We start from the raw sequence: 25,334 nt of genomic DNA, 5'->3' as shown, positions 1-25,334 counted from the left end.
CTCATTGGAAAATCTGTCTGCCTTCCGGAAAGCCGTCAAAACCCACCTATTCCCCTCCCCTTAGGCCTCCCAGCTGTTTCCTTCTGTCCTCTGTCGAGTCTCCGTGGTTCCTTAGCCCCGGGACGCCTCTTTGCTGGGGCAGCTGTTGCGCTCTATCAAATTATTACATAACATAACGTGATGTCTGAATTACACCAATTGTAAAGCTGACCAAAAGAAAAATATAAAATTTAAAAGGTGGATGAAAAATGTAATATTCCAAGAACTGTCTTACCTTGACAGAAATATCGAAGTATCAGCTAGTATTCAAAACACCAATGTTAATGATGGCAAAACAGACTTTGAGGGCTGAAAGCCATAATACAAACTGGAATGTAATGCCAGAAGAGGTCTCCTGCTAAACCAAGTTAAATAAAAAATGACACACTGCAGAAGCTAGTTGCTGGAGGAAATGTGAAATACAACTCGCACTGTGCACCACAAAGACCAGAATGCAACTGATACAATCAGGGATTCAACTACTCAGATCTACCCAAACGGCCAACATTTTAAATACAATCAAAGACCACTGGTAAAGAATGCTACACCTAAGGAGCCCAACTAGAGAGCAGATGGAAAACTTTTTATTGAATGCAAAGTTAAAAAAAATTATGCAAGTTGAATTTATGTTAGAAAAGGCATTTCTATTTTAACTTCGTAAGCTGACTTGCACTAATGTGGATCATGACTCGCAGCACTGTAACAATGGAACAGGATTTCGTGACTGATAACTTACAGAGTTAAAACTGCTTTTAGCCCACATAAGGAAACTTTCCCATTAAGAGAAGAGCAAACAAATATTGAGAATATGTTCTCCTAGTTAAGTGCAAAGCAACAGATGGAAAGTAGGAAAAAGCATTATATAAATAGAGAGGAAGCAGAATGAAAGAAGCGCTCAGCCTATACATTGAATCTTACTTTATAAAGATTAGAAGTAACCAAGCGTCGGGAAAAGCTGCATAGAAGAGGCAACTGAGTTCAAGCTAAAAATGAGCAATGCACACTGTGACACAGCACAACACATTAAGCTCATTCTAATAATTGCTAAGTTGCAGAAAACTGAACATCTCAAACATTAAATTAGTGAATCTAGACTAAGATCGTACTCCAATTTTATCTCTTTATTTTCATGAAAAGGACTTGGCTGCTAACTAAAATTTGAAAATAAGGCAAGTGGCAAATGAAAAATCTCATAGAGCTCTTGAAGTGCTTGAAGAGATTTTGAGAAAAAATGAGCGGTAAATGGCAGAAAATAAATGAAAAATAAGACAGCCGTTATTTGAAATGACAAAGGGTCTGATTATGAGTTTGGCGGTGTGGGAGCAGGGCAGCACGCCACTGTCTTGCCAAACTGTACTGTAGACCATCTGCCGGATTACAAGTTGTAATCCGAGTGGGCGGTCCTGTGGCGGGTGGCCTATGGCGATGTCGCTCAAAGGCTCAAAGGAGAGCCTTAGAAAGGCAGCGCTGCGGGACAGCCAGAGCGCATTATAGCATGGCATGGACTGTAAATGTCCATGTCGTGCAGGAACTGGAGTGAAGAAATACAGGGGGCAAACCATGTGCCCCCCTCCATGCACTCCATGCACTGAGGCACAAGGGGGCCCTGTAGGGTCCCCTTAGTTTCCTCACCGCCAACCTTTTAATGGCGGGCTCACCACCTTGAAAAGGAGGACAGTGAGGAAACTCATAATATGCTTGGCGGTGCAGCAGTTTCACCACCAGCATTTTGGCCTCAGATGCTGCAAGACCGCCAGGGATTGTGGATGCCTAGCAGTAGCAGCGGTCCTATGGCCAAAGTCGTAATATGGAGGTTGCAGCACAACCACTGTGGGTTTGACCACCAAACTGATAATCAAGCCCATAGTTTACAAAAATATTTTAATTTATTCTTTTTGTAGTTTTATCCCACATTGATCGAGAAACCAGTCTTGGATAACCCACAATAAGGGGAATTTGAAACACATTGACCTTGTTGCACAAGGGAGTTGGTGATAATTCATAACCACACACAGGCAATCCTAAAAGAAACATCTGATGCCATGTTCTATCTAAATAAAATGGTGGTTGCAACACTTCAAATTGCCATAAAATAAGGAGTTGTCATTTTGGGGAATAGAGTAGAATAGAACAACTCCATCTATTTTATGAATTGATGAGTGGTATAATGAAATTGTATTTAATGTATTGTGTTTTTATATTAATTGTATGCATGATTTATGATGTATGTCCCTTATTGTAAGTATGTGGGCTTAACACATTGACAAAAGTGTGGTGTTGTTGTCCAAAAGAATATGGAAAGTGTACATGTTTATTGTTTGAAATAACTAAAGGTTTATGGAAATACCTGTAAGGCCAAGAAAATTAAAAACATGATCATTGTCAAAAAACTTTGTAAACAAAATAATTATTAACAAGGGTATTCATTGTTGTATGATTTATAAGTGGCCCAACCTAGCGAGTAAATTGGTCCAACCCCCCAATTCAGCACTTTTAGAAAGTAAACATTTCTTTGTCCTTACCGCTCTTTGTGCCTGACAGCCTATCTCAAATTCATATATGAGTTGGGTGACAGCTACATATTGTACATTCCTTCTAAACAGCCACAACCACAGGAAGGTGAGGCAGATCTGCTTTTCGAGCACTCATCAGCATTCATCTGCATTCTGATGGGTCTTCCTGGGCAGGGAGGAATGGAAGGGTCTGACACTTACACTTCAATAGGTAGACCACTTACAAAGCACTGATTTACCCCCCCCCCCCCCCCACCATAGGTAGCCTGGGAGATAGTACTGGGTTGAAAGGGATCCTTGTTCACCCCAGAGAGTTGCTTTGGAGTCACCCCCTACATTAAAAGCACGTTTGGGTATAAATACTGGGTTTCTGACCCCCTAAAATCAGACACTTGTGGAGCACAAATTGAACCTCTGTCAGAAGGACTGCTGTGCTGCTTAAAGTACTCAACTGGACTGCTTTTCTGGAAGGACTGCTTCTCTGCTTGTTACCATGCTGCCTGCTGCTCCTGAACTGCTGAAGGAGAGTTGTACATATTTCTTCTCTCCAAGGGACCTCCAATGTCTTGCTGGTTTTCCTCAGTTTTTTTTCAAGTCTCAGGGACACAAAAGACTTTGTGTAATCCTTCTGGTGATGCTGGACTCTGCCTTCTGTGAGTCCTACCCTTGCCTCAGGTGCCCTCTTCAAGTTCTGGGCATCAGAAGTGGGTTCTGCATCTGTTTTCTTCAAACCTGATGCATTGTCACCACTACACCAGTTGGAACCGATGCATTGCCTTCATCGCCGATGCTGTTTCACAACAGCGGATGTACTCCCTGCATGGCCCGACCACAATTCTCTGTGCGGCTCGACTGTATGGAAAAGATCAATACATCCAGCCCTCAGCAGTCATAGATGATTTGCTCCATCCAAGGTACTTTCTTGGTGGGTCCTGTAGTTACCTTGCCCTGCACTTTAGATTTTCACCTGTCCCTAGCAACCTCAAGAAAACTTTTGACTGCTAGTGACTTCTTAGCACTGTTTTGCATTTAAGTTTTAAAAATTCATATCTAAACGTCTACTGATTGTATGTTTGTCATTTTGGTCTTGCGTTTTTCAGATAAATATTCTCTATTTTATTTTTCTAATCCTGTGTGGAGTCTTTTGTGGTGTATTCATTGTGTCAGTCTGTGTGTGTTTTGCACAAATACTTTACACATTGCCTCTTTAGATAAGCCTGAGTGCTCTGTGCCAAGCTACCAAAGGGTGAGCACAGGTTATCTTTTACTGTGGTACCTAACTTACCCTGACTAGAGTGGTGGTTCCTACCTGGTCTAGGTGCATATCTCAGCCAACCAGGAGTCACATTTCTAATAGTCATTTTGCCACAACTGAAATATACTATTGCCCTCATCCCTGCCATTCAGGAGGCATCAAAGTATGGATGAACAATTAACTTGTGACTTTAGTGAACTAGTTAACTCATCAGTCAAATATGTAATTGTCCTTAAATCATCTAGTGAAAAGCAAGAAATCCTTTGCAACAATCATTCAGTGATCAGGTCTGTAAAAGACACTCAAATTGACAGATATCAGTAAGCAACTATCAAATCTCTCAGGATGAGAACTTACAGTGCTTAATTTGTAATAAGCATAAGTGCCAGGGCCATTGCCAGGAGGCCACTGCAGCTAGCTCCACCCAATACAACTGCCAGGCCTGGCAATGGCAGTACCACAACAACTAAATGTCACACTCCTGGAAGTGCGACAGTTTAGACTATTCCAGGCCCCCAAAGCTATGAAAATGGTTTGGATAGGACGTTTTAGCTGTCTTTAATGTATATTGAATTAAAAAAAAACTGTTGTTCTGCTCATTTCTAAATTACACAAACAGTGCCACATGTGGCAGCTCCCACAACTGCCAGTGTTGAAAACATGTTCACTTTAGCAAGTTGTCAGTAAATCTTCTAGGTGCATGATGGCCAACATTAGAAAGCTGTCCTATGATGGTTCACATGCCTTTAGCCTCACAGAAGCATATCAACCTGATTCACAGAGAAATTTGTGTATGTAAATCTGGCAAAAAGATTGTTTTAAAAATGCACAATCACTTCTATAATTCATTCCATACCACAATGCACCCCCACACAATAGGTACAACACACCATCAGTAGTGGAAGCATGTAAGAAATGGGTTATTTGTTAAGAGAGGCAATATCCATGTAACAAACAGAATTCCTGTCAGGGTGAACCACAAAGGTCAGTTAATAAACCTATGATTAGCCTTCTGGTAGTTTGGCACAAAGACGTCAGGCTTCCCTAAAAGGTAATGTGTACAGTATTTATGTAGCATTCAATCATTAATAAATTGAAAACACAACACAAGAAGAATCCCAAACCAATTAAAAAAATAATGAATATTTGAGTACATAAAACAACACCAAAATTACACATATCTAATCAGTTGAACAGCTTTATTATTTTTAAAGTTTCAGGTGAAAATAGCGTGCCACTCAGTTATTTGGTCATGCTGGACTGAGTCAAAGCCACAAGTTCAGGCTGAGCGTCATGGACTGTGGGTCAGGAACAGGGACCAGGTTCGTTATGGTGAAGAGTTTACCTTCTCACAGTTCCAGTACATGTGAGGAGCCTCAGCCGGGACTTTGCATTAGCAGAAACGATGAGATCTTTGTCAGCATGAAGACGAGTTTGCAGCTGGAGCTTCACATTGGTAGGAGACACCTGAGGTTGCTGTTGGTGTGGGCAGGTCACAATTTTAACTTTATGCTGGCAGAAAATGCTCTGGTCATTGCTGACTCAAAGACTCCGCTTGCAGTTGTGAAGCCCAAAACATCTGGATTTTCACCTATAATTCAGTCTTGGCAGTCTTGAAGTGGAAGGAGTGCACTATATGCCAGCCACTGGTCCAGGACCTAGTGTGGAAACTTTTGGGGATAAGGACTCCTAGCAACATAGGACAGTAGCAAGGCTAAGGTAGGTCCAGTTGGGGTTGGACAGCATGGAGTTGCAAGGAAGGCATCTGTAAGTTGCTGTGCCCCTGTAGCTCAAACAGTGGGTCAGCCAGCTGATCTTTGGAGTCACTTGTGGGGATCCTGGGTTCAAGGAAAGAAGGTCCAGTCTTCCTTCTTCAGACAGCAGACCAGCGTTTCTTCTGAATTTTCCACAGGTACAGGGGTGCTCTGATGCCACTTTTATACCATGTGGCAGCTTGTTTGTGGTTGTCTCTCTCTTTGTCTACCCCTAAACTGATTCTTGTCAGTAATGCCCTATCCCCTAGGATTTGCTCCAAACTGTCTAGGGTAACAAATGGCAGGCACATCCAGGTATCCCTATCGTCCATGCAACACCGGGATGCAGCGGACTGACATTGGCTGCTACAACACCCGCCACAGTACTTATCAGGGCTCATCGGCCTACTTCCTTATAACTATCGTTATGACCTGCCTTTAATTAGAACTACAATGGTTAATAATGCTTGCGATTTATAAGTCAGAATATTATTGAAGTATATTACTATAGGTCCATTCTGAAACCGTACTGTGATGCTTCTGCTTGGCTGAACTTCATGTGCATTTACACTTGCCCTGAAGATGTCCATATCATGGCCGAAACACGCTGGCTGTCTTCACTGCAAATCTGTGAAGATTTTTCAAATTCAAAACCAAAAAATAAAATAAAAACAAGAATCACATCCCTGTTCTTGCTTTTGGATTATTGTTGTTGTCCATCTCTGCGCTTTATACGAGTCCAGGTATCAGTTGCATTTGCCAGTAATAGTGCAGGCAGCTTCAAAGGTCAGAATGGGGACGGGCACAGCCCTCACTCTACCCATTAAAGCTCAGGAAGGTCTGAGTACAGCCCCCAAGTCCATCCTGTCTAGGAGAGGAACACCCATCCCATCTTCCCCACATCGAAGGCAGTTTAGTTACCTGTCTGGAAGGAATACACATCACATCACAGGAGATCCATTACAGCAATGGGACCCTGGACACTGGCAGAAAGGCACATTTGGATTGGCAGAAACATGTAAACTTTCTAAAAGTGGCATTTTCATAATAGTAAGGTAAAATCCTTTAAAGAGGATTTTCAAATTACAATTCAGATTAATGAAAAAAGTATTTCTCTATCTGTTTCCTAATGGAATTTATCACTTATAAAGTGTAATACGTGTTAGTGTTAGGCTATGGGAGGGGTAGTCTTACTACAGTGAAAAATGACTTTAGGAAGTTTTCACTGTCATGACATGTACACAGGTCCAACTTTTTAAATACCATGCACTCTGCCCTATGAGCCTATTAGGGCTCAACTTTGGTGTGACTTAAGTATGAAGAAGGAAGATTGAGGCTTGGCAAAGGGTTTATTTTGTAAGGTCGAAATTCCAGTTACAAACTATCCTGTAGGCTGCAGTGGCAGGCCTGCGGCATTTTTTACAGTGCTACTTTAGTGGTTGGTACAATGAGTGCTGCAGTCCCTAGTAGGATTCAATATACAGGCCCTGGGTACATGTAGCATCATATATTTGTGTGAATAGGTTGATTAATGTTCACTTTCTGTATATGTGTCTTAAACAGTCCAGTGCGAAGTTTAAATGACCCCAGCATAATTGGTTTTTATTTCTGGAATTTCTCTTTGCGTTTGTTATGTGAAATTCCCAAATTTACACCATTACGTTGCATGGATGAATATGTGGATGGATGTGTGTAAATGAACTTGATGCTTCTACGTTTGTAGCTGCTACCCTTGTACACATGCCGAAAAAAGGACTAGTGACTTTGAAGGGGACTCATATTACCTGCTAGGCAATGACCCAAAAAACATTTGTGTGATGGGGAACAATATTACCAAATTGCATCAAGAATCCTAGTACTACCCAGTGACTGGGGGTTGTGGTATGTGCACTTTGAAGTCAAAAGCTAGGAATTGTAGATTCTACAATGAATATCCTGATATCTTTAGTATGACTTTGTGACTTAACCACTCCTGGAGAAACTCATAATAGAAAGAATAACAGAGAGCCGTCTCAGAATGATATGTCACATTTTGTTGAGATGTAAGTTTAAGTTCTAAGGTCACAAATGCAACTTGGGCTCCAGATATTGTGCAAACCATGTGCCCCAATTTATCAGAATAATATTAGCTTGCAGCACTTCTGAGTGACACAACATGCAGCACCACAAGAAGAAATCATTGGGATGCTAATAATCTGCCAGTAAAGTGTGCCTGTTTATACTGCTATATTCGCAGTAGATATGGAAACACCACAAGCTCTAGCTCCGTGAGCCACTGTCGCCTAGCAGAGCTGAATAGAAGAGGGTGGTGCAGCCCCGGGGCTTTGAATCTGGTGAAAGTGAACAAAGCTTGATTTTGTTAGAAATTACAGCTAAACTGACAAATTGTGGAATACTCTTCCTTTTTTTGAGTTTAGAAAGCTTTATTAAAACAGGTAAAAAAAATAAAACAGGGTACAGAATTATAATAAAGAACATAAAATAGAAATCCAGAGGATAAAAAAAGAACTTATATGGAAAACAAAGGATGAAAACCTGATATACATTCTCTTCCTTACAAATTCCCAAAATCCATTCAGAAAAGTTTTGAAAACATGGCTCTTCAACCAATAGAGTTTTCTATTCTTTTAGTTATGTGTTATTTTCCTAAGGCAGTGCCAAGACACCTTTGGGTATTCGAGCGCTATACAAAACGTAATAACATAACATAAAGTATGCAATTAAAAAATATTTATTTCATTATATATTTTGTTACCTATTACATTAATAATGTTTTTAACCTGCTATAATTCATAAGTATTTTTTGCAAAATTACTTGACCTATAGACTAGTTAATTCTTCACATTTTTATCTATAGTGAAAGAGAGTAGAATTGTGGTGTAACACGGTACCAAATATGCAGCATAGTTAGCTGAATCCGCCAGCAATATGGCAATGGATATGACATACATATGGCATGCCGAGCAAGTAGTTGAAAAATAAACATACTGAACTAACTGTGATGATATTGAAATGCTTTGGCCAATTTACAAAAACTATTTTGGAAGACATAAAGTAGTACTACGTTATCTACTACAATGCAATTCTTAAACCTCCTGCAAGAGACATTTGCCTCTGTCAGTAATATCTTTTACTGTAAAGAAATCTCCACCCTGATATTTAGTAGTAAATGTGGGAGAAAAAAGAGAGAGTGGTTGGAAAATATGGACTATTTACTACAACATGTGTAGGGGTAAGGGAGACTGAATGAGGAATTTAGGGAGTGATGTGTTAACACACATAGGAGTAAGGCAACTGCTCTTCACAAAATACATATTTAAATCTACTATAGTAGTACTATTGATAAACCATGCTGAGCATACTTCAGTCTAGCCTTGGAGCAATTCAAGCATCACACATGGCCAACCACGGTATTATTATTTTTTAGTTAAAACATTTTAAATATCATTTTTTATATAATAACAGTTTAATAAAATGTATTGCAAAGGAGATTTTTGTTTAAATAAATCATAAAATAGCACATAACTTGCATTCAAGATTTTGAAAAATTCAATAAAAAAGATACTTTACCTGTTGGGGAGGGAAAACTAACATTTAATTTAATATAACTTAATTAAAAAAGAAAATTGAATTAAAGAAAATATTAATATCAAATGTATTAACATGTTCAGTTTAAGTGCAGCATAAAGTCCCTTCCCGCTGATAGTCCCAGGTGAAAGAGAGTTGGAGAAATCTGCTTAATGTGTTTTTAAATAAAAGCAATAAAACAAATTAAAATGTTATTTCTTTAAAATTAATTTTCTTTAAATACCCTATTACTTTTTATCAGACGATATCCAAACCAGTGCCAGAGATCGCCACAAACAGGTGGAAAGCTACTAATAATGACTTTAAACTATTAAATTCCTCCCTCTGACTTGTGGGTGTGGAGACTCAGAAGTATATTTAAGTGTAAATCTATACAAGGAAATGGTGGATTCTATTTACAATGATAATTCCACATAGGTGTAGGGATTGATCTACATGTGAGGAGGTCTACACATGTAAACTTAGGGACTGATTTAGATCTCGGCGGACGGGTTACTCCGTCACAACAGTGATGGATATCCCATCCAACAAAATATAAATCCCATAAAATATAATGGTATTCATATTTCAGTGGATGGGATATCCATTTCAATGGGGTTGGAGTAACCCATCCGCCGAGATCTAAACCAGGCCCTGATTATTGTTATAATTGTAGATACAACTGCATGTTCAAAGTTATTTAAAAAAACATTTGTGCAATAAAAGTTGAATGGAACTGAAGTTACCTTTATTGTCAGCAGCAATAAAACCTAAGATATTGTCATGCCTCAGCATTACTGTCTGATAGACTTCAGCCTCACGAAACCAAGATCTTTCGTCTCTTGAAGAAAAGATTTTGACAGCTACATCTTCGCCGCACCATTTTCCATGCCATACTTCACCAAAGCGTCCTTTTCCTACTAGTTTCTGTATAACAATAGTCCTCGCAATTGTTCTTTGTACAAGCAGCGGCAAACCTATAAATGATATCATTATTGAGACCTGTGATTTACAGTGGCCAACACCAAAGAAAATAACATCACAATATAAAAATAAACCAAGCTTTGACAAATCTAATTGGTCTGTTTTTTCCATAAGTGAAAGTGCTTCTTACTTGGCAGGAAAAATCAATATTTGTGCGGATCAAATAGTGCATGAATAAATGGGCAAATATGTGGTTGTAGTAATGGCTGTAAGAATGGGTGAATGCATTATTAGATTAAATTGAGTGTTCTTGCCTGGGTAGATGTAGAGAGGTTGCACCAATTATATATAATCAGAACGCAAACAGCATCAGTGATAATGTTTAAAAATGCAAAAAGTTGCCAATATCATATCACTCCAAGGATTGCAGCTGGGCACCATTGTGCACAGGATACCCAAATTATGCCCATAGTTACCAACATTATGCAAGCTGTAGATAATAGGTAGGCACCACTGTGCCAAGAGTACCTACAATATGCAAAGAATTGCCACCATTATGTCAGTACAATGATTACACATAATTGGACACCATTGTGAAAAGAATGTTCTGAGTATATCATAAATCACCAATCATGTATATCTTGAAATTTTGCTCATGGCTCAGTGATCCTTACTACATGTCAGACTCGTACCATCATTTAATAACCATAAATATATGTTCTAATGCTTACTAAGAAATCTCTAGTGTCATCATAGATTTGCCCAATGATTTACAATTCTTGTCTTCCAGGCCATATTTGCTCCATCACTCATTTACGGGTAATAGGTACTCGATTTTGCAGTCACTCAGTAATCATTAGTGCATGTTCACAGATTTACAATTACTCATTACTCACAAGTGCATGCTTGAATTTTCACATCACACAGAAATACTTAGGAGATTATGACTTCAGTGCTAGATTTGCAACATAATCATGTTGCTTTAAACCAGTAGACTCTTGCTTTTACCCTCAAGATTCACAGCAAGTATGTGAAGATTGTCCTACACACTGCATACAGATTGCATTCCACTGACCCAGTCGAGAGTCAGAGCTAGAAGGTCACATTGGTCATCTTAAGAAACCTTTCTCTTCACCACACTATGCTCCTTGCAGCTAAAACGCCAACTGAGACCCCCAAGTGAGAAATCATATTATGTTTGTGATACAAATAAACTACTGATTTGTTCTATAACTGGAAATCTCTTCCTTCTCACATTGTATATGAGTTAAAAAAGAAGGGATGAAAGTGGAGTAGAGGGTGCAAATCACTAGACTGGCTAGTCTATAAAGTACTCTTTAGCAATGAGTAATGTTAGCAATTTTCAAGTAAGGATACAATTCAGCTTTACTGCCCGGCTCTATTACTTTCTCCTGCTTCCCCTTCCAGCACATGTCCGGCCAGGGGTACCGACGGATAGAGCGGTGCCTCACTTCCTGAGCGGATGTCAGGTGAGGGGGGAGTGCACCCGTGTAAAGACGGGATTGTGTCCAATACTCCTGTGGCAGTTGGTCAAAAATATTGAATCACAGGTGAATGTAGGTTGTATCGAACCAACCACTTTATTGAACTCTACCTGATTTTGCACAATTTCACTATTTGCAGTAGCGATATTACCTCTAGGTCCTGATGAAAGCCTTAATCGGATCAGGATCTTTAGGCTGAAAAATATAGACCTGACATCTTTTTGGACCATTGCAGTTATTTGTTCAAAAATGCAGATGCACTGTTTTATTCTTGTCACCTGGACAGTGCCTAATAAAATTATTTTGTGTCCTGGTAGCCAACTTTAAATCACATTTAAGTTACATATTTTCCACGTGCACTGCAACCATCACCTTTATAAACTATTTATGCTCCACTTCTTATGGATCTTAGTAGATTCCAACCTTACATTACCTCGAAAACATCAGTGAGCTACCTTCCTCTGTTGAGAAGGTTGTAGCCCTTGGTTGCACTAGGGTTTGCAACTAAAAGGAGATCCCAGATGCTGAAGCATGTGACTTCGTGGGTGATGGGATTCCATCCTCTTTAAGAGGACTTCTTTAATCAATTTGGACTATTCTGTTTCTGTTGGTGCTCAGTTCTGTAAGACCAATGGTTTTTCTTGTGTTATTCATGGTTTAGAGTGGGGATTTAATTCTGTTTGGTCTCTAAAAAAAATTCCCTAGGACCCCCTGTTTAAATAATGTTGTGGTATATAGTCTATAAAGTACTCTTTAGCAATGAGTAATGTTAGCGACTTTTCAAGTGAGGATACAATTCAGCTTTACTGCCCAGCTCTATTGATTTCTCCTGCTCCAGGGGTGTCCTTGATCCAGTATTACCTGGATCCTAGGTAAGTGGCACTGCCCATTGAGAGCCCCAAAAACTGTAAAGTGTGTCTGTTTTTTAGCCTCCTTGGCTGTTAAAAAAGTGTGTGCCACCTTCCTACTAGTTGAGGTCCAGAAAGCGGGAGAGCACGCCATACTTAGTTAGCTAAGTATAGCGAATGCAGATGCTGCTCATATCCCTGTGTTGAAATTGGGTGACCTTTCAAGGTGTGAGAATACAAATGCTGTTAAATTCATTGTTACTGCCTAAGCCTACTGCAGAACCTTCTCTTGAATGTGAAAGCCATCTTGAAATACTAATGTCCCCTAGTGAATGACAATAATGCAAAGTTCTCATTAAGGTTTTTGCACAGGACCACTTCCCTCGAAAGAAAAGAGCGGAGGCCAGAGGGGAACACTTTGAAGGCGCTTTATTCATGAGTTTTGCAGGTAGGTGGCGGCGAATGCATTTCGGCTCGTGTTGCCTTCCTCAGCGCCCTGCACCCACCAGAGTCATGTGAATAGTCCAATGTTTTCTGCCCCTGAAGTAATGATAATGTCACTGGACTCCTCCCCTTTGAAATTTCATACACCTGTTGGTGCTTGCAGACCATTAAGCAAACCACAACCCCCAGAATGCATTATGTTCATGAATCCGGGTCGGTGATGTGGGGGGCACACCTAGTCAGTATCCGTTCCAGTGATTATCGCAGGCAGAAATGACATGACTCATTTCCACGCCGCCCAAGTTCAAAGCACCTTCTCGGGTCCCCTCGGACTGCAACAGTCGTAGAATTGAGAGGCGAAGTGTGAGGGGGCAGCCATACAGCGTACAGCACCCTGACAGAGGTGGAAACCCTCTCACCGCAATTGTCCCTCAATCCTGACGGCGGACACCGGATTTCTTGATACCTCAAGGAAAGGAAACACTGCCAAGCAATGCGGTACCAGTTTCTATCCGGGTCTGCTTGAGTTGCAGGGCCATCCGTGCTGCGCTTCTGGCATCGCGCAGAAAACATCACAGGACCACTTCCCTCGAAAGAAAAGAGCGGAGGACAGAGGGGAACACTTTGAAGGTACTTTATTCATGAGTTTTGCAGTTAGGAGGCGGCGAATGCATTTCGGCTCGTGTTGCCTTCCTCAGCGCCCTGCACCCACCAGAGTCATGTGAATAGTCCAATGGTTTCTGCCCCTGAAGTAATGATGATGTCACTGGACTCCTCCCCGTTGAATTTTCATACACCTGTTGGTGCTTGCAGACCATTAAGCAAACCACACCCCCCAGAATGCATTATGTTCATGAATCCGGGTCGGTGATGTGGGGGGCACACCTAGTCGGTATCCGTTCCAGTGATTATCGCAGGCAGAAATGGCATGACTCATTTCCACGCCGCCCAAGTTCAAAGCACCTTCTCGGGTCCCCTCGGAATGCAACAGCCGTGGAATTCAGAGGCGAAGTGTGCGGGGGCAGCCATACAGCATACAGCACCCTTACGTAGGTGGAATACCTCTCACCGCAATTGTCCCTCAATCCTGTCGGCGGACACCGGATTTCTTGATCCCTCAAGGAAAGGAAACACTGCCAAGCAATGCGGTACCAGTTTCTAGCCGGGTCTGCTTGAGTTGCAGGGCCATCCGTGCTGCGCTTCTGGCATCGCGCAGAATACATCACAGGACCACTTCCCTCGAAAGAAAAGAGCGGAGGCCAGAGGGGACCACTTTGAAGGCGCTTCATTCATGAGTTTTACAGGTAGGTGTCGGCGAATGCATTTCGGCTCGTGTTGCCTTCCTCAGCGCCCTGCACCCACCAGAGTCATGTGAATAGTCCAATGGTTTCTGCCCCTGAAGTAATGATGATGTCACTGGACTCCTCCCCATTGAAATTTCATACACCTGTTGGCGCTTGCAGACCATTAAGCAAACCACAACCCCCAGAATGCATTATGTTCATGAATCCGGGTCGGTGATGTGGGGGGCACACCTAGTCAGTATCTGTTCCAGTGATTATCGCAGGCAGAAATGGCATGATTCATTTCCACGCCGCCCAAGTTCAAAGCACCTTCTCGGGTCCCCTCGGACTGCAACAGCCGTGGAATTGAGAGGCGAAGTGTGCGGGGGCAGCCATACAGCATACAGCACCCTTACGGAGGTGGAATACCTCTCACCGCAATTGTCCCTCAATCCTGACGGCGGACACCGGATTTCTTGATCCCTCAAGGAAAGGAAACACTGCCAAGCAATGCGGTACCAGTTTCTAGCCGGGTCTGCTAGAGTTGCAGGGCCATCCGTGCTGCGCTTCTGGCATTGCGCAGAATACATCACAGGACCACTTCCCTCGAAAGAAAAGAGCGGAGGCCAGAGGGGACCACTTTGAAGGCGCTTTATTCATGAGTTTTACAGGTAGGCGTCGGCGAATGCATTTCGGCTCGTGTTGCCTTCCTCAGCGCCCTGCACCCACCAGAGTCATGTGAATAGTCCAATGGTTTCTGCCCCTGAAGTAATGATGATGTCACTGGACTCCTCCCCGTTGAAATTTCATACACCTGTTGGCGCTTGCAGACCATTAAGCAAACCACAACCCCCAGAATGCATTATGTTCATGAATCCGGGTCGGTGATGTGGGGGGCACACCTAGTCAGTATCTGTTCCAGTGATTATCGCAGGCAGAAATGGCATGATTCATTTCCACGCCGCCCAAGTTCAAAGCACCTTCTCGGGTCCCCTTGGACTGCAACAGCCGTGGAATTGAGAGGCGAAGTGTGCGGGGGCAGCCATTCAGCGTACAGCACCCTGACGGAGGTGGAATACCTCTCACCGCAATTGTCCCTCAATCCCGACGGCGGACACCGGATTTCTTGATCCCTCAAGGAAAGAAAACACTGCCAAGCAATACGGTACCAGTTTCTATCCGGGTCTGCTTGAGTTGCAGGGCCATCCATGCTACGTTTCTGGCATCGCGCAGAAAACATAACAGGACCATATATATTTTGTTTTTTACATTGTGCTCTTTACATGAAAGTATACTAGGTACATTACCATAGCATGGTGGTCACCACATTCAGGAATTCAGGATTAGTCAAAACATTGAACCTTTGCAGTTGCCATGATGGCAGCAACAACTGCAAGGGGCTCTGCTCCCAACGCTATGGGGCAGAATGTTGCACTTATCGTGACCAGAGAGGAAGCAGCAGCCGAGACATGGTTTGGCCCAAGTCAAACCCTTTACCCCACTAGCTATGATCAATGGCATGTAAACATTCTCAGACCAAAACTGACCTATCCTAATGCAACTTAACACCACTGAAGATACATAAGTATTACAATGGATCGCTGACCTCCAGGTCTAAGACAGAGCCATAATAAGGACTAGACTTGCTATTCATTCTTTGCTTGCTAACACTATGAAATGCAAGAGCTTCAATACTTAAGTAGTTTGCACCTGCCGGGGTTTGGCTACAGGGATATGCCTATGGAGAGGCCATGTGTCTGACCGTGTGCCTTGTGCAGTGAGGTAAGCTTAAATGGCCTGGCCTTTGGCCAATTTCTGTACCCATCCCACCATAGGGAGCCAAGCAGGGCCCAAGAATGAATATATGTATGTATGTATGTATGTATGTATGTATTTATTGCTTATTAAGCGCAACTGTCACCCCCAAGGGTATCCTGGCGCTGAGACCGAACCGTGCATCTATTAAAACAGCTACATTACTCTGGGAAACAGATAAGTTTTGAGGCTCTTTTTGAAGAAAAGCTCTTTTTGAAGAATAGCTTACCTTTTTCATGTTAGTGGTTGTCAAAATACCCTTTTCTTTAGGTTTTGTGTTTTTAATGATGTTTTACGTTTTTTAACAACTTTTGAGGCAAACAGCTACTTTGATTTTTTTTGTTGGTTACAGATGAAACTACCAAAAATGTTCCTCCTTCTTCTGCTCATCAATTTTTTTCTTTTCTTCACCACAACATTTATAAACCTTGCACTCCATACAGTAGAGCAAATAGACTTTGAGGTCTAGATTGGTTCCCCCCTTCCTGTTCTTGAACTTTTGCAGGAACTCTTTCCCTCAACCAACAATATTTGGTTTTAGGTCTGTTTCCTTTGTATTAAGATATATTATGGCCACGATTTACAGGGGAAGATTGCTCAGGAATCTCCTACTCAGAGGAATTTTTACTATTGATCAATCATTACGTGAACTATGCTCACAATAATATTTGGATTTTGGTTATACTGTGGCTACATCTGTCAAGGGAAGACTGTCTGTGATTTCCAATATTGAATAAGCAGTCCAGGCCCGAGGAAGTCTTTGGGTATTTTCCTATAGACGAAACACGTGTTGGTGTTGGCTGTGTCATCAAAAAACTGAATTGTGTACAAACAAGTCATCTTGAGAGCACGAGACATGAGAATAAAGATCATGGACTAACATTTGATGTTAGTATTGTATATGGACCAACGACTTGAAATGTGTCTATATAACATAAATATTTTGCATTTGCTCAGGGAACCTTTTCTTTTTTCTTGATAAATTTAGCAGTTGCAAGTTGCAATTGTGAATTAACAACGTGGGGCGGTCGTTGTTTGGGTTCCCTTTGATGTCGTTTTTGTATTCTTTGCCTTAGATATTAAAACCACTGGACCTTGCGCAGAAGACATCTCACTGCCTACCAATAGAAATTGTCATTTGAATATGAGACTATAGAAATCCCAAATGGCAGAACAATATCAGCCGAAAGATATATAATTGAACAACATAGAACTTATTGAGGAGCGCTGGGGCACTCCACTGCTCAGTGATAAGATAACTGAGGTACAACATCTCTCAAAGACCTGAAAGTTCTATTACTAAGAGAAAATTGAAACCAGGTGAGGGCATGACCCGCAACTCCCACATTGTGTATTCTCTCAAAAAGAGTCTCCTGACTGACAATAGCAAATGCTGGACTAGGAGGAAGGAGGACGATGGCAACTGATCCTCTGTGATCCAGCAGCATTTTAGCCTCCTTGACAACTGCCATGTGTGCAGTTGCTGGACCGTGTTTCGGTCTAAACCCAGTCTGGGTAGGGTGGAGAATGTTGTGAGCCTCTAAATATTCTGAGAGGTGCTTATTAACATAACTCTTCAGTACTTTGCTTAGTCCAGGCAGCAGAGTAATGGGCCTATAATTCCCTGGGTCGAGGATGAAGTTTTTTTGTTTGTTGAGAAGGGCCGTTACCATCGCATGTCTCCAGGATGTAAAGACAATTCTTTTGGCTAAGGAAATATTAAAAATGCCAAGAAGGGTTGACAGGATCTGATGCAAAACGTTAGCTAGGACAAATGGAAGGGCAGGGTCCAGGCGAGACCCTGACTTGAGCTCAATAAATATCATTGAGAGATTATCCAGTGTCATATCAGGAAAGGGGCTAAGGACAGTGTTCACTACTGGCTTTCCATCCCTATTAACCACATGATTAGGCTCTGGTTTAGATGGGTGAGAGGTTAGATAGATATCGTCAATTTTCCCTGGAAAAACTTTGCAATATCATACTTCAAGGCAGTAAAGGACATGAGTTTCATGGATATTGGTAAATACAGCTGATTATTAATGAATGAATTAATTAAATAATTCATTAATTATAATTATTTTCATATTGTGTGACTGCATTCTGGCACTGGAAGTCGTATAATCAAACCTCAGAGTTTTGTATGCTCGAATAAACAGGTTTTCAGATTTCTTTTAAACAGACTGTGAATGACATTCCCATGACTGTGCAATTGAAGTGTATTCCATTATTTGACAGAAATTTAAAAAAAGATCTGACTCTGTCTACACAATCTGATTTTTGAGAGCGAAATTTGATGAAAAGTGGATGCATGGAGAGGATGTGTAGGCAGTAACATATACATACTTCGTAATATGGACAGGGCCTGTAATAATCAGAGCTTTATGTGTAAAAATGAGGTTTAAGTGTGCCACTTTTACACACTTGGGGCCAATGTAAGGCTTCTAAGCATGCTGTGATGAAAGTACACCGAGAAATGTTGAGTATGAGTCAGGAAGCAGAGTTCTGCACTACTTGAACATGCTGAAGAATATATAATGGAGTACCTAAATATATTGAGTTCCCATACTCAGGATAGGAAGAAATAAGGGCCTCCACCACACTTCTATAAGAAAATATTTGAAGCAGTGGAAAGATCCTACATAGCATATGAACTATGTGCAATTAGGTAGCAGCCATGCAGCTGATTTGAGCTAAATAATCAAGCTTATTGTTGAAGATGAAACCCAGATTCTTTTGCAGAAAAGGAGGAAATTCCAATACCTCTGGCCACCAAGATGGTGACCAGACCGAAGATTGTTTACCAAACAAGAGAACCTCTATCTTGTGTTAGCTGAATTGCAGACTATTTTAACTCATCCATCTAGCAACAGCAAATAAGCATTGTCAGAATTTTGTTTGAGAAGTAGAATAGTGTGGCTCTCCAAGTTGGACACGATGATTACATGCCATCTGATAAACAAACAATATTCAATCCAACATATCTGACCACAGCAGAAAAAGCAAACATGTACACATTAAACCGAGTCAGACCCGGGGTCAAACTCTGATCTACTCAGCAATGTTAAGTAAATGGGAAAGAAAGGACAGAAATGTGGGCAAGTGGCAGTCTGGATTCTTTCGGATAAAAAGGAGCAAAGCCAGCTGAGGGGCCCAACGTCTGTGTGCTGATGCCCGTTGCTTTCAAGACTGTCTGCATCTCCAGATGCAGAGCCCAAAAGCAAATTGGTGTGACCAGTATGCAGATTCCTAGATTTAGGACATTATTAACGGACAGAGTTCAGTCACAGAATGGGGAGGATAGGAGTGTCATTGAGGAATAGATGCAAAACCACTACTTATTAGGACATAGATCCTGCAGACCAGATTGGGCAAAGTTCCCCTCTTGGCTCCCAGGCAATAGTGAGTTATTAACGTATGGAGGGACGGCCAGATAGTCACCAGGAAAATTTTTAGGACAGGGGTTTTACATATTAAGGCAAAGATAGAAAGTTCTGGGGTGGTAGATTGAGTATGCAGCCCTCCCGGAGGCTGCTTTTTTGCCAAAGTGTAGCAGATCTAAACGCCGAGCATGATACAGAGGGTGATGTTTCTCTTTTGCACAGCCCTGGCTTTTTTTCACTCCAAAAAAACACATAAAGAGGTTATCATCCACCCCGTGTACTCTGGTATGATCTTTGTAGAAGCTCATCACTCTCTTGGGGTCCAAAGATGGAGTCTTTCCTCCTCCTTCGAGGGGTAGGGCAGAGCTAGAATGTCAGCAGCGTGATGGATTGACCAACATGGATCGGAGTCAAAATATTTGGCAGAAAGGATGGACGAATCCTCAGAACCATTCTGTCTAGAAAGAAGGTGGTGTACAGGGGGTTGACACAAATAGTGTGTTTATGAACACTGTCTTGAAGCTGAGAAGCTACAAGTAACAGCTAAAAAGCAGTTTGAATGGGGAGCACATTAAAAATGTGAGGACGAAGTTAAGGTCCCACTAGGACGTAATGAAGGGAACGGGAGGAAACAGGTATTATAACCCTTTTAAAAATAGCAGAACAACTGGGCATTTGTAAAAAAGGGCTGAGTCAGCAACCACATAAAGGCAGAAAGGTATCCTTTAATTGTGCTCAGTGCAAGGCCTTGCTGGGCTAAGGGCAACAAACAATAACACATCAGAGAGTTAGGCCTAAAGGGGAACCCCACCAAGCCACTCATTTGTCCCAAATGACAGGTGTATAACGTTTTAGTCTAGAGAAGCATGGCTGCCAAGATTGCATCAACCACCTCCAGAGAAAGATCAAAGTTGTTTGGCGGTCACTGCTCAATTCCCATGAATGAAGGTGAAGATTGTGAAGGCCCGGGTGCAGAACCCAGCTCTGTTGCTGTGACAGAGGGGTCCTTCTGTATGGGAAGCCTGATTAGAGGAGAGATGCTCAAGATCAAGAGCTCTGGGTACCATAACTGTTCTGCCCAACATGGAGCCACTAGAATAACTTGGCTTGGTCAGTTCTGATCTTCTTTAGTAATTGGGGCATGAGTAGTATCGACGGAGAGGAATATAGGAGTCCCAAGTTCCACTTGAGGTGAAATGTGTCTCTGAGCAAGAGACAACTTAGAAACTCCTATGTGCAGAAGTGTTGTCACTGCACGTTCTTGTGGTGGTGAACAGATCCAGTTATGGTTCTCCCTATTCACGGAAAAAACTTGTGCCATCTCAGGGGGTAAGTGATACTACTTGTGATACTCCATATGCTGATGCCTGAGTTTGTCCGCCCTGGCATTCAATGATCCTGCTAGGTGGCTCATCACCAGGAACATTTAGTAGAGGTCAATCTACTTTCAGATGTGCATGGTCTCTTTGGACAGGGTCCGTGGCCCCACCCTGTCCTGTTTTTACAGAATCACATGGCACTGGTGTTGTCCATGAGCACATGAACCAGCCTCCACTTGATAGATGTAATAAAGTCTTTCAGCACCAAGCGGATAGCACTCAGCTCCAGAAGGTTTATATGGAGCGAGGACTTTTCTGGAGATGAGAGACTTCTGATTTCCATGTATCCCAGTCCGCCCTCTCACCCCTGCATCAGATAAGACAAGCAGAAGCAAGCTTCCATGGCAGATCTCAAGCCCCCGTTCTCCTCAACCAACCTCCTGTGCCATCATTACAGCCACTGACATCTTTACCGCATCCTGAGCAGCCAAGCAGGTGAGCCCCTACAAATCATCTTCAAATCATCTTTAAGAGTGGAAATACCGGGAAAACACTCTCAGGAAGTGTGCTAGTTACTCTTCCCTATCCTCATCATCCCCCTGCTGGGCAAATTCTTGACAGGGAGGTAATCAATCAATCAATCAAGGGGTTTATAAAGCGGGCTACTCACCCATGAGGGTCTCAAGGCCCTCAGGGGAGGAGGGCAGCTCCGGCTCATTCGAAGAGCAAGGTCTTGAGGTTCTTCCTAAAAGTGTGCGGGTTAGGGGAGTGTGTGATGTGTGATGTTGGATGGGAGCTCGTTCCAGGTCTTGGCTACAATGTAGGAGAAGGCCCTTCCTCCAGCTCTGCTTCTGCCAGGGCGAGATCGGCAGATCGGAGGTTCCTTTTGGGTGCATGGAAGCAGACTCTCTAGTTGAGGTATTTGGGTCTGATGTTGTGGAGGGACTTGTAGGTATGGGTGAGGAGCTTGAAAGTTATTCTTTTCTCTGCGGGAGCCAGTGTAGGTCTTGAAGGTGTTGAGTCATGTGCTCGTGCCTTGGAGTCCCGAGGACGAGTCTGGCTGCAGCATTCTGGACGTTTGAAGCTTGTGTAGAAGGGTTGAAGCCGGCGTAGACAGCGTTTTCGTAGTCCAGTCTGCTGGTTATGAGTGCGTGGATGACGGTATTTATATGCTTGGTGGGTATCCATTTGAAGGTCTTTCGGAGGATGCGGAGGCAGTTGAAACTGGTGGAGGCAAAGGCGTTGATCTGGCGGGTCATGATGAGGTTGGAGTCACAAATGATGCAGAGGTTCCGAGCGTAATCTGTTGGGGTGGGGGGACTCCCGTGGGAAGAGGGCCACCAAGTGTCGTCCCAGGCGGAGGTCGAGGGTCCCAGGATGAGTACCTCAGTTTTCTCTGAGTTGAGCTTCAGGCAGCTATCCTTCATCCAGGCCGCGACGTTCCTCATTCCTTCCTGAAAGTTGAGTTTGGTGTCTTCGGGGTCCTTTGTGAGGGAGAGGATGAGTTGGGTTTTGTCGGCGTATGATACTATGCTGCGCCCATGCTGTCTGCAGCCAGGGGGGCCAGGTAGATGTTAAAGAGCGTGGGGCTGAGCAATGATCCCTGTGGTACTCTGCAGTTGTTCTCTGTGGGTTCGGAGAGGAAGGGGGGAGTCTGATCCTCTGAGTTCTGCTGGAGAGAAAAGAGCGGCTCCAGTTGAGGGCGGTTCCTTGTATCCCGGCGTCATGCAGTCTAGCTGCGAGGGTGTGGTGTGAGACAGTGTCGAAAGCCTCAGAGCGGACTAGTAGGATGAGGGCTGCGGTGTGTCCCTGGTCGAGTAGCATGCGGATGTTGTTCTGGCGGCAAGGAAGGCGGTCTCGGTGTTGTGGTTGCTGCGTAATAAGGACTGGGAGGCGTGTAGGATGGAGTTCTCCTCAATGAACGGGCTCAACTGAGCATTTACGAGTCTTTCAGTGACTTTGGCGGTAAAAAGGAGCCGAGAGATGGGCCGGTAGTTCTTCAGGTCCGGTAGTTCTTCGTGAGTAGGGGCTTGAATTCTGAATTCTTTCAGCCCTGAGGGAAGATGCCGGTTTGGAGGGAGGCATTGATGGTCCGGCCGAGTTCGGGGTCAATGGTGGTGGTGGCCCTGTGGTATATGTGGGGTGGGCAGGGTTCCATGGGGGCTCCTAATCGGGTTTTTATCATGGTCGTGGTGATGAGTACCACCATGGTGGGAGTCCAGGTGGTGATGGTTGGCTCTTAGTCAGCGGAAGAGGAGGGGGTGGTGAACATTGTCTAGTCACTGAAGAAGTTGTAGAAGGCCTTGATTTTAAGATGGAAACAGAAGCTGAGCTTGTTGCAGAGTTCCTGGGATGGTGTGACCTCTGTGGCCTCGGAAGGGGTGGTGAACGTTGTCTAGTCACTGAAGAAGTTGTAGAAGGCCTTGATTTTAAGATGGAAACAGAAGCTGAGCTTGTTGCAGAGTTCCTGGGATGGTGTGACCTCTGTGGCCTCGCTGGGGGGTTTGGTGAATTGCTGTATGATGTTAAAGAGTTCTTTGGCATTGGTTGCGTTGGTGTCTATTTTTATTTGCTTATTTTTATTTTTTAATTTTTATTGTTTTATAGAGCGCAAACTTGACCGGTTAGGGTATCAGAGCACTTTACGGGGGATCATAGCAGTGTACAATAGGCAAGGAATCACATTAAGGGTAGAGGACACGTATGTACAGTTTACATTTAAGTTACTCAAGATAAGGCCCCAGATTTCTTGATGAGGTAGCTCCGTTCTCCAAAGGGAGGTGCTAGTCGGTAGTTGGTCTGGGTTTCTGTGGTGGTAGGAAGCAGCATTTAGGAGAGGAATTTATCCATAAGGAAGGTTTGGGCCTCCTTTTTGAAACGTGCCAGAGAAGGGATTCTTTTGATGGCAGGTAGGAGAGAGTTCCATATTCTTGGAGCGGCTTCAAAGCCAGCCCGGTTAAAAGTTATTTTTTTTCCGGAACCAAGCAGGTTGGAGTAAGAGGTCTCTGACAGACCGGGAGTTTCTGATTCCGCTGGATACCAAAGTTTCTGTGCGATATAAGCTGGGGAGTTTGAGTATAAAGCCTTGTGTGTGATGCAAGCCAGTTCGAGTTGTATTCTGGCCTCGGGGGGTAGCCAGTTCAAAGCTTTCAGGTGTGGAGAAATATGGTCCATTTTTTTGAGCTTGTAAGAAGTCTGGCAGCAGTAGAGGCAGGCTTTTAAGGGTGCCAGGGAGATCTTGGTTAAACCTGAGAGAGTAGAACAGCCATATTCCAGTCTGGAGATTACTAGCGCTTGGATTCACTTTTTTGATCGGTAGTGTCAAGGAAGGGCTTCAGTTTCCTGAGGTAGCGCAAGTGGTAGCGCAAGTGGAATCTGGCTGATTAGGCCATCGAGTTGATGTGGTCTTGCATGTTCAAATTGCAGTCAAGGGTTATTCCTAGAGTTTTTGCTGAGTCCACGATGGTCGGTGGGCAATTTAGGGCTGTGATAGCCTTGAACCATATCTGCATCTCGTGTTTGTTTTTTGGACGGGAATTTAGGCGAAATTTTCTTTTCTTAGCATTGAGTTTAAGTTGCTTGGAGGTGAACCAATGGACAGTTGATATCAGGGCCTCATTCAGGGAGAGAATCTCCTCGAGAGAAGGGACTTTGATGTAGAGCTGAGTGTCGTCAGCATACGTATGGTAGGAAATATTTGCTGTGCATAGTACTTCGGTAAGTGGTTCAAGGTAAAGGTTTAAGAGGTTAGGGGACAGGGTTGATGCTTGAGGGACTCCGACCTTGACCGGAGAGGGAGCAGATAGGTTGCCGTTGATTAGGAATCTCTGCGATTGGTTTTGGAGGAAGGATCTAAACCATTCTAGAACAGAGCCATCCAAACACATCCTGAGTTTGAGGCATTTGATTAGTTTTTCGTGCTGATCGTGTCGAAGGCCGAGGATAGATCTAGGAGGATTAGAAGGCACGTTTTCCCTTGGTCCAGGGCTTGGAGGGCATTGTCAACGATGTGGAGCATGGTTGTTTCAAAACTGTGCCCAGGTCTGAATCCAGATTGGGAGTCATCGAGAAGGTGGAAGTTGTTGATGTGCTGACTTAGTTGCTGTTGTACACACTTCTCCAACACTTTGACTAAGAAGGGAATGTTGAAGATAGGTCTGAAATTGTCGGGGATGGCTGGATCCAGTGACAGCTTTTTCAAAATGGGGAGGACTTGGCCGGTTTTCAGAGAATGGAACCCTGCTGGAGCGAGGCGTTAATTATTACAGTCCAGTTAGGAATAATGGATTGGACGACGCCCGCTAGGCAGTTGGAGGGGAGCGGGTCATTGAAATGGTTATTCAGGTTTAGGGACAATAGGATTTTAGAGACGGAGTCTTCGCCATAGAGGTTGAAGTCAGTCCAGTGTGCTTGATTTTTAGGTGAAGTCCGTGGGGGTTTCGCAGGAGGAGGGGGCAGGCCAGGAAGGAATAGAAAATATGTGGTGGCACTAAGTTCATATCCTAAGGCTGTGGTTGTTCAGGTCTGCTGTGGTTTTCCCGCTTTGCCATTTTTTCTCAAGGCGTCTGCAGGTGCGCCTGGCAGCTTGGAGTTTGGTGGTGACCAGGTGACCTTCAGGGGGCGTTGATTGGCAGGGTAGCCATCTTGTAGGCGCATCTGAAGATCCAGCTGTGAAATTCTTTGGC

General features: G+C 43.2%; 1 protein-coding gene across 1 annotated transcript in view; it reads right to left on the bottom strand.

The window, feature by feature from the left end:
• Positions 1-25,334, bottom strand: part of LOC147662073 (activin receptor type-1C-like) — a gene marked incomplete at its 5' end in the record, with an annotated part of 259,773 nt that overhangs the window by 215,851 nt on the left and 18,588 nt on the right. The window contains one exon of the mRNA XM_086951128.1: positions 9,875-10,105. Coding sequence (XP_086807254.1) covers positions 9,875-10,105 — 231 coding nt within the window. The remainder of the gene's footprint in view (positions 1-9,874; positions 10,106-25,334) is intronic.

This window comes from Lissotriton vulgaris, unplaced genomic scaffold (assembly GCF_964263255.1).
Source record: "Lissotriton vulgaris unplaced genomic scaffold, aLisVul1.2 SCAFFOLD_909, whole genome shotgun sequence".
NCBI lineage: Eukaryota > Metazoa > Chordata > Amphibia > Caudata > Salamandridae > Lissotriton > Lissotriton vulgaris.
The sequence above is the reverse complement of the archived record's forward strand: the minus strand, read 5'-3'. Positions and strand labels throughout refer to the sequence as shown.